We start from the raw sequence: 10752 nt of genomic DNA on the forward strand, positions 1-10752 counted from the left end.
ATAATAATAATAATAATAATAATAATAATAATAATAATAATAATAATAGAAACTGTAGTGAGCACTGGATTGTGCTCAACCCAATAATAAATTGGCATTTTAGATCAAAATTGTAGTAAAATAATGCTCAATTTGTTCAATGAAATTTTTAGAACTTATCAAAACAGTTTTTGACTTTTAAAAATAGTCAAATTAATTCCTGAATTTATAAATGGTGAATCTCCTTCGTCCCTTATTCAATTGTCATTAACACCGTGTTTATATAGAATGTTAAGGTGTTGGCGTGACATTCTCAACAATGGTGACATAAGACTTCAACATGATCAAATACATGTCTCAAATTAGTTAATTGGATTCATTTTAGTTTCTCTGCAATATAAAAGAATTAATCAAAATAAGTCCAATTAACCAACTTTGGTACCAATTTGATCATATTGAAATGATAGCCATGTCACCTTACTATTGGGAATGCCACACAGACACTTTAACGCTCAGCATTGTGTTAACAACAATTAAATTTAGGACAAAAGAGATTCACAATTTATAAATTCAGGATCAATTTAGTTATTTCCAAAAGTCAGGGACTATTTTGATGAGCGCTAAAAATTTCAGGGATCAATCTAAGCATTACCTCTAATAAAAAGTCATATTGTGAAATATAATTTTTTGACCTTCTAATATTTTTTGTGTAAGCATACAATGTGTTACCGGAACATTGTAACCAAGAATTGTTGATTTGTTTCATGCTGCATTGGCATATTTACAATTTGGAAAATATTTATTGGCTCTTCTTTGGTTTTCATGAAACACAGATAGTGAGAGGTTGTAATGGTTCACCTCTGGCTCTAAAAGTTATTGGTGGATCCCTGTGTCATCATCCTTATGAGTTCTGGCAAACAATGAAGGAACGGCTTAAATCCAACAAAGACTTGGATTCTCACCTTCAGAATTGTCTAGACATAGTGGAAGACGACAAGGAGAAGGAGTGTTTCATGGACCTAGGTCTGTTCCCTGAAGATCAAAGGATCCGCGTTCCTTTGCTGAATGACATGTGGACAGAACTGCATGAACTTGATGAGGATGGAGTAAAAGCAATGAATATTATACATAGTTTAAACTCCAAGAATTTGGCTAATCTCATTGTTACAAGGTACACAGGATCTTTTATGTTATCTTGGTTGATATTTAGTGCTTTATAAAGGTTACAGACAGCCAAAACATTTTAGTTATTATGCTAAAAATGACTTTTATAGGAAAACTCTATCTGCCTAAAAAATCTGTGCCTAATTTGCCTAAAAGGTGAGAGGTGAAAAGGTGGACCAATCTTTTATATTTGTATCAGGCAGTTGAAAAATTAGGCGTGGTAGAAGAGAGCTTTAGTATATTACTTAACAAATCACGACCTCAAAAGTCGTATAAATGGGAACATCTGATTGGATAGTAGTGTAAAATTAGTTTATTGTTGATTTTACAAAAACCCATAATGTTGTTAAGATGGTCCTTGCATATTAGGAGTAACTTATAGGAAAGATGTGATCAAAAACACCTTCATTGAATTCAATTAAAGTTAAATCTATGAAATAATGCTACCGCATTGCATAATTTGTATAAACTTTTTCAGTCAACAACTTTATCCAAAATCAAACATGCATGCTTCAATAGCATAAGTATCTATCAGATTGTGTGTATGTGCAAGCAAGAATAACAATAATATTAATGTTGTCAAATAGACTATTGTCATCGAACTTTTGGAAGATTTTGATTCTATGGATAACTTGTTATCTTCTTTATTGAACAGGAAAGTTGCAACGGACGTGGAAATGTACTACAATAACCACTTCCTTATGCAGCATGATCTCCTTAGAGAGTTAGCAAACCATCAAAGCAACCAAGAACCGATCGAGCATAGGAAAAGGCTGGCGATCGACTTGACTCAGAATGGGAAAAATTGTCCCAACTGGTTGGTAGAACAGAATCAGCCGGGTATATTTTCTCGCATGCTGTCATTCTTATCTGTAAGGGGGACACAACAACAACAGAAGCAGGAACAAGTCACTGCTCGCATAATGTTTGTTTCAACTGGTATGTTTCTCCCTCTCTGTCCCAATCATGATAAGAATGGTTTTGTCTTGTGTCACATCCATGGTCTTCTGGTATTGATGCTATATATTTTGTTGGCTTCTCTGCAGATGAAACATTCACTCCTGACTGGTACAACATGAACCCTGATGAAACTGAAGTTCTGATTTTAAATATCCATTCAAACAAGTATACATTTCCGGATTTCATTCAGAAAATGAGAAAACTCAAAGTTCTCATAGTCACAAATCAGGGTTTCCATCCTTGTGAATTGAACAACTTTGAGGTACTTGGTTCATTACCATGCTTGAAAAGGATTAGCCTGGAAAAGGTTTCGGTTCCTAGCCTCTGCAAATTGAGGAAGCTGCGAAATCTGTCGCTTTATATGTGTACTACAAAGCAGGCTTTTGGAAGTAGTGACATCAAAATTTCAGATGCACTGCCAAATTTAGTGGAGTTGAACATTGACTATTGCATGGATATGGTGGAATTGCCTTCTGATTTCTGTAACATTATGACCATGAAGAAGCTTAGTATCACTAACTGTCATAAGCTTTCTAAACTACCACCAGAAATCGTTATGCTGAAGAATCTGGAAGTTTTGAGACTTAGTTCCTGCTCTGATTTGAAAGAGATGCCAGAATCTGTTGGAAGGCTTCAACAGATTTGGTGTCTCGACATATCAGAGTGTATAAGCCTAACCCAGTTACCCGCAGACATCGGCGAGTTGCATGGTCTACAGAAGCTCTATATGTGGGGTTGCTCAGGATTGAACGAATTGCCGCATTCTGTCACATCCTTCGAAAATTTGAAGCATGTGATTCATGTGATCTGCGACGATGAGGTGGCTGCTTTATGGGAACATTTCAAAGAGTTCACCAGCCTTCCCAATCTGATGATAGTGAAGGTTAGAGCAGATATCAACCTACGTTGGCTTCCTGGGTTTCATTGACGAGTCCAATTTCTTGAAGTCTATTTAAAGAATTTGAAACTCCATTGTAATTATCACTCAACTTCTGTATGTTGTTGTCATTGTAAAAAGCCAATGTGAAAATATGTATTAGGCAGACGCAGGGTACTGCTATCAGGAAAATGCAATGTATAAAGTTCGAAAGAATGTATATATATGTTTTTTGATACAGAGATGAACTAAGAAAACAGAAAAGACAAAAAAGCGATAAAACTAATGAAATAAATGGCGCTGCATTTGGTGCAGAAGGTGCTCATTTGGAACGAGCTAATCCACAAAAATATTCTGCAACCAAGTTTGCTGCTGTCTAAATAATAGTTGCTTGTGTAACAAATTCCGACGGGGCTATGCTTTATTCACAAGTTTCAAGGTTTTTCATTCACTTCATCGTCCCCTTCAACAACAGTGCAAATAATGTTGTATTCATAACTTCCCATTTTAGTGATAAAACATGGAACAACTAGGCGGCCACATGCAGACTAGAAGTAATGGTGATTTTTTTTTTACCCCTTCAAAAAGAATTGAACCAAACCGATGTTCTAAGGAAGAAATACTTAGATACCAAACGTCACAAATAGGTCTAATAAATTTGACTGTTTATACGGAGCATCTATGTATATAACAAGCAGGGGCATGCAAACCATTCTCCTAATGAGCCTAACTTAAATTTCAATATAAATATACTTCCCCTCAGCAACTGATTGTGGATATTGCCTACTTCAAGAAGCATGCACTAGTATGCAAGTCAACATAAAGTTCTCTCTATTTATCCACACAAAAATTGTGTGTATATATTATGTACGAGACAGTGTCAACTCACATCATCAACCGTTGGATCCGGATCCAATGGTGAGATGAAAGTTAGAACAATGTCCCCATACATAATAGGTACAACACAACAAAACTCTATCCACCCTAATCTACAAGGAATGCAGGCACCACATTTTATCTTTCCATGAATCCATGATGCTGGAAAGTCTATTAAAGCCCAACAACATGAAGATGCTGTCCTTCAAGGGCAAACTATGATAATTAACTTATATGGCATACACTATCTCCCCACTGCTATCTATATCAAGCTCGGATTCGGATTCTAATTCATCTATGTCGTCATCCATGTCAATGTTATCTGCCATAAACTGGTCTAAGGAATAGGCCCCCGCTGCTGGTATGGTAGCTTCTGAGATTATCTGCATGATTGTATCAATGCTCTGCATTGGTTGGTCTGGCTCTTCAAATTGGTTGCCCATTATCTTCTCATCCATCAGATCTGCCGGGAGATTCTTCAAAAACCATTCATGGTTCCAGATCTCAGACATCGTGATTCTCTGTCACATTCATGTCAGAAGGCATTAAGATTCAAACAAATATAATAACGGAATGCTGCTATGCCTACAAGGCTACAATATACTATCTCCGGTACAAAACAAGTGTCAATTTTTAAATTTGATTTGATCCCACGCATGTGCTTATTTGAAAAGCTAGATAACATTTAATTAAATTTCTCAACTTGTAACCTTATCAAATGAAATGGAGAGAAGTTAAAAGATAGAGTAAATATATGAAAACATTCAGGTAATGTAGGCAATTTAGTACATTCAATTTAATTATCTAAAAAAACCAAGATGTTTCGAACCATTTCCTTAATTCCTGTGCATAATTAATTTTTTGGACACTTACTTTGGACTTATAGGTATACCACCATACAGCACTCGTGAAAAAAAGTATAAAATCCATATCAAGGATGCAAAAAGTTTTGCTTCATCTCCCATATGAGTAAGGTAACTTTTAACAAGACATTCAAGTGGAAATATACCCCAAATATATATAATAAATAAAAAAATTCAGGGATAGTGGCTTATATGCAGTAGTTGCTCAATTATTTGAAACAGAAATTACCTCTGCAGGGTCAAAAACAAAGATCCTTGAGATAAGGTGGCGACATTCAGGAGATATCTGAACAAAGTCTGGAATGGAATACTGGACACTGAGAATTCTCTGCAAGAAAGCAACCACACACAGTTTGTTAAAGCAATCAGAATTCAAAAAATAATCTGAAGAAAATGAGCAAACAACTTGAGAACTGATCTACCTGAATTGTCTTCCTAAAATCCTTTGGTTCACTAGGATCTTCAAAAGGATATGCTCCCACTAGCATCACATATAAAGTTACTCCACATGACCAGACATCTGCAATCTGGTATTAAATGCATAGAAACACAGAAACAGAAACCCATTAGCGATGTGGAGCATTTTTTACAATATTCAATCCAATTTTCGCACCTGGGCTTATCTACCGGTATTGAAAATTGCATTAAAGACGAACTCAGCAGAGCAGATGCAACAAATTTGTAACCAATTGTGAAGGAAAGGGTAATTAACTAATTATCAATAACAGTTGTCTGCAAGTGCTGAACTAGAGAATTGTTAAGATTCAGATATTGAATTGAATATTAAATATATGTCAAACCAACCTGAAAACTAGGTGCAGATCTATTTTTATAAAACAAAGATATAGGAAAAAGCAAATAATAATAATAATAATAATAATAATAATAATCATGATGATGATGACGACGACGACGATAATAATAATAAATGAAGGATCTATTAAGTTATAAGGAAAAGGATGCATCATGTAAATTAATCCACTTAATTAATTAGTCACCACTATTGGGGGTGGATACCCTGGTTTCTACCCAACACAAGAAAGAAATCTAAGATAAAGATGTAAGAGCTATAGAATAGTAACTAAGATTTTTCAAATATTGCTGCAACCTGAATTGGTCCACATCAAAATAACATTGCTTTTTAGATCCTTATAGCATGATAGCAGCCCTCTTAATTGTGACAAGTTTACAAAACAAAAAGTTCATTCCAAAACAAATGTGAGAGTAAACATTTATACAGAAAAGGAACAAAACTGTGAAACTAAATACTACCTTGCCATCGTACTCTTGCTTCAGCAATACTTCTGGAGCTATATAAGCTGGAGTACCAACTGTTGACTTTGGTTGTGAATGAAGCACCGAAGACTGCAAATAACAAGATAAATCAAATCTGTAAGATATAGAAAAGCTCTAAAACCCTCTATAGATTAAGGGACTAATGATAGCATTCTTGCACGCCAGAAGGGAACTAAGAACAAAGTCAATTAACCCACAGGATTACAACAAACTTGAAGCACCTCAAGGTGAAAACACAGCTACAAGTATAATTGACTTAACAACATAAGAAAGGGGTAGGTGGGGTTGACTACATGGATCAAACCATGTTATTTCGACTTGCCATATATATATATAATAAGCCCATTTATGCTTAGATCTCTCTTTACTACCTTATCCAAAGTCTTCTTAGGTCTCCCTTTACCCTTAACCACTTGTCTATCTTCCATTTGCTACCCTCCTGATCAGATGCTCTGCTGGTCTTCTCCCCATACAATACATTCAAACCACGTAGAACAAGATTCCATCGTCATTTTAACAATAGGTAACACTCCAAACTTCTCTTTTGTCCCTGTTCCTTATTTCGTCCATTCACGTATAACCACTCATTTGTCTAAATATCCTCATTTCGACCACACTAAGCTTATGTTCATGTTACCCTTTACCGCCTAACACTATTTCATACAACATAGTTGGTCTAGTGGCAATATGATAAAACTTACCCTAAAGTGTTAAGGTATTTTTATGTCACATATGAAGCCCTCCTCCACTTTGACCAACTAGCTTGAATCCTGCGTTTACATCATTCTCTATTTCCCCATTGTCTTGAATAATACAATCAAGATGGTATAATGGCTTTCCCACTTTCACTTCTATGTAAGAGTTCCCCATTACCATGTTGTACTTACACTCCATATAATTCTATCTTAATGCGAGTTACGTCTAAGCCATGTACCTCCAAAGATTGTCTTTATTAGAAATTTTCTTGATGCACCTATATGCAAAACAGAGATAACTACAGAAGCAAATTCACACACCAGAACAGATTCAGGGACCAATTTTTCCAGTTTTCACCTGAAATTCAAATTTGACCCCCTCTAATTCCCAAGCAGATTATCACCACTTCCACTGCTAGATAGTTGATGAAGTATCCTTTTGACCTTTTCTAATCAAAGTTGTAGATATAGTCTTACATTAGACAAGTCAACTATAGTACATGTGAATGCATGATGAAACAATAGTTCATCAAAGAATTCAGACTACCAAAATTTACCTAGAAATTTCATGCAGTATTACTTCATCCCAATATCCCAAATTACTTTAATTACATTACATAGCTAACAAGCTATCCAATTCCATATGGTGATCTAAATATGAAAAGCAAAGTAACTCTATAGTTTTCCTTTTAAAAGAGAAAAAAACATAAGTCAGAAGCATACTAGTTCAGGACTGTATACTAAATGGTAGCAGAAATATGCATTAAAATTTGTGACAGAGAATCGTTTAAAGGTAAACAAAAGATTGCCTAACCAATTACACCAGGAAAACATAGAGACCCTGACCTTGGAGTAGCCAAAATCGCATATCTTCAAACGTGGTGCTGGGCTTCCATCCAGCAAAGTGTTCTCCAGCTTCAGGTCCCGGTGACAAACTTGCTTCAAGAATAAATAATTTAACAAGAGACTGATAGATCAGATTTGATGTTGAGAAGACTAATACTTAACCTAAAGTCCTAAACTACAGTCCAAAACTGGTGTAGATAGAATACAATTTAAATCAGCCAGTGGAAAAAGAGGAACATTTAGTTACCATTGCATGGCAGTAGCTGACCCCAGATATGAGTTGTTGAAAGAAGAAACGAGCCTGCAGCATATGAAAATGGGTTGGCAAGTTAGATATGGAACAAATATGATTGAAAAACTGGCCAGTGTAGAAACAGTATATAAATAGTGTAAGAACCTCATCCTCCGAGAAGCGCCCAGCATTGCAGATTCGCTCAAACAGTTCTCCTCCAGATGCATATTCCATTACAATGGCCAGATGCGTAGGTGTTAAAATAACCTGAGTGAAATTACATATAAGGTCACGTATCGTTCACCCACTTCAATACAGATACAATGTCAATGTGTAAAGTACACCAACCTCCTTAAACCTAACAATGTTAGGGTGTCTCAAAGACCTGTGATTAATGATTTCTCTCTTGACATTTTCATCAATCTGCGCCACACAATAAAAAAAAGGGGAGATGAGTCCTGCACTAAGTAATAGATCCCAAAGAAAATGGTGATTAAAAAAATCTGGCAACTATTGAATCACAATGGTTCGTCTCAAAGTCCATGAATAATCGAGAAAGTGAGAATATGTAAACCCATAAATGAAGTGAACCATAAATCATCTAAACCAGTCCCTTTTACTCAGTTCAAGGTTTGAAGTTTGGCGTTTGATGCAAAATAAACCAATCCAACATGGACCAACTTCCACCTGACCCTACCCTAAAACCCCTTCCATTATCAGAGCAGCCAAATATAACTGGTAAACGCAGAAAAATCGATCAGTGCTGCTGCTTATTAACTCAAATAAACTGAGTGACACCATTTTCCATCATCAAAATAACAAGCCACAAATTTTTAATCTTAGCTTATTGCGCACATCCACGCCTACCGATCAGACATGTCCACAATTGAGCATCATCTCATACAAGGATTGAGATCTTAAACCGCGTTGTGCACTATAAAATTAAATATATAGATAAATCCATCAAATCCGAAAGCCGTGAATAACAAAACATGGATTAGTTAGACCACCCACTATTTTTTCTCCCATTTCCTTGGTCACCTTGCAAAATCTATGAATAATTTAATAAGCTCGTTAAAATTGAAAACGAGAAAATAAAGAAAAACCGGAGGATAAACCAAAAACAGAAAATAAAAGCACACACCAACTAGCCAAAGCACTTAAACAAAAATAGAAACCATAAACACAGCATAAATAGTATATATACAAATATACATATTCATATACATCATACGTCAGCAACTAAAAGACAAACTCATCCGGCACCGAAAAAATCATGTGATAAAGTCTTCCTTTTTCTTCCCCCTTTCGTTACCGAAAACGTTGAAAAAGAAAAGAAAATTTCCAAAATAAGTAGAAATAAAAGTGAAAAAATCTAGGGAGAGAAAAAAAAAAGCAAAAAGATGATAATAAGGAGGTTAATTAAAAACTATAACGAACCTTGTCGCCGCGTTCGATGTACTTAACAGCAACGAGCTCCTTGGTCTGCTTATCCTGCATCAATCTTGCGATGCCGAAGTTTCCTGACCCGATGTTACGGACCAGATCGTAACGGTCGCTGTCGTGCATGATCGGCATGTCCATGCCGGGTCCGACGGTAACCGCCGCCCGATCCATCGTCGTTTAGATCAAAACGACGCAACAGAACCTTATTTTCCTCTTTCTATATTTTTCTTGAAGCGGCAAAACGGTGTTACATTAGAGAGAGAAAGGGAGGGGGCTCAATAATTAATACGGCGTCGTTTTGGAGTTGGGGGGGTGGAAGGATGGTTAGTGGTTTTGGGATGTGGAAAATGGGATGCTGATTATTGGGGAAAAGGGGGGAAGGGAATAGATAAGTGTGGATTGGGTTGGAAAGGAAGCAAAGTGCAGATGGGGTTGGAGAGTAGAATGAGACTTGAAAACGATGTCGTTTTTGCTCAGTGCACTCTCTTTTTGTTAAGAGTAGTGTGTGTATCCGAAAGATGATGACGCAGGTTGTGCTCTGTTGCCTCGTAAGCAATGTTGTCGGTTTTTGCTCTCACCTTGCTCCCCGCTGTTTATTGAGTTAGGCGAAAGAACACAGAGATAACCTTTAGAAAGGATTTTTTATTTTAATAAATAAATTAATTATAATAATTAAAAAATAAATATTTTTCTCTTCAATTTTGCTTCGTTAGTAACAGCATTTTTGCCGACTTCTGTCAACTCCCGTCATGTTTATGACTGTATTTAATGGAAGTATCTTTGTAAATGTGTCTAATAAAAATGTCTTTTTTATGGTTATGTCTAATGGAAGTGTCTTTATATATGTATTTTCTGGATGTGTCTCCTTATACATATGTTTAAAATATAATAATTAATTATTGTTGACAATAAGTTGACAGATAGTATATTGGTAGTTTGGTACCCTACACTCTTCCTTTTTTCTTATCTCGGTTACAGTCATTTTACATGTATCTACACGTGTATATCTCATTTACAGTGTAAACGACTCGTTATAGTATAAACGAGATATATTTATATCTCGTTTATATGTTTATACCGTAACACTGTAAACGAGATACATGTATTTTTAAAAAAATTAAAAATAATAAAAAATATTAATAATTCAACTTTTAGCATGCAATTAGTACATAAAAAAGTTGGTAGGAGAGATTAAAATGGATATGTTTGATCAATTAATACTTAAAAAGAGTTCATAAAAAAATTTAGATTAAATTATGATCCAATTGGATTGATTTAAATTTGATTAAAAAATTTTAGATTAAATTGTTTGATCAATTAATACTCAAAATATTTATTCTCATCATGAAACTTGTTCAAATTTAAATCAATCCAATTGATCATAATTTAATCTAAAATTTTTTATGTACTCTTTTTTAGTATTAATTGATCAAACATATCCATTTTAATCTCTTTTACCAACCTTTTTTATGTACTAATTGCATGCTAAAAATTTGGATTATTGATATTATTAATATT

At 35.1% G+C, this 10752-nt stretch overlaps 2 protein-coding genes across 3 annotated transcripts in view; one reads left to right on the forward strand and one right to left on the reverse strand.

Moving 5' to 3' along the window:
* LOC107626390 (probable disease resistance protein At5g66900) overlaps positions 1 to 3222 on the forward strand; it is a 53905-nt gene extending 50683 nt beyond the window's left edge. For both annotated transcript variants that reach the window (XM_021118158.1, XM_021118161.1), the window contains exons 3-5: positions 813 to 1150; positions 1799 to 2082; positions 2190 to 3222. In XM_021118158.1, the coding sequence (XP_020973817.1) occupies positions 813 to 1150; positions 1799 to 2082; positions 2190 to 3031 (1464 nt within the window). In that variant the 3' untranslated portion in view covers positions 3032 to 3222. The remainder of the gene's footprint in view (positions 1 to 812; positions 1151 to 1798; positions 2083 to 2189) is intronic.
* LOC107626401 (serine/threonine-protein kinase SRK2I) lies at positions 3587 to 9783 on the reverse strand. Its single transcript, XM_016329278.2, has 9 exons — positions 9229 to 9783; positions 8137 to 8211; positions 7954 to 8055; positions 7804 to 7857; positions 7557 to 7649; positions 5992 to 6084; positions 5142 to 5246; positions 4949 to 5047; positions 3587 to 4377 (listed from the first exon to the last, which is right to left on the reverse strand). The coding sequence occupies exons 1-9, from the start codon at positions 9403 to 9405 to the stop codon at positions 4087 to 4089; spliced, it is 1089 nt and encodes a 362-aa protein (XP_016184764.1). The 5' UTR covers positions 9406 to 9783; the 3' UTR covers positions 3587 to 4086.

The sequence above is a fragment of the Arachis ipaensis genome, chromosome B01 (assembly GCF_000816755.2).
Source record: "Arachis ipaensis cultivar K30076 chromosome B01, Araip1.1, whole genome shotgun sequence".
Classification (NCBI taxonomy): Eukaryota; Viridiplantae; Streptophyta; class Magnoliopsida; order Fabales; family Fabaceae; genus Arachis; species Arachis ipaensis.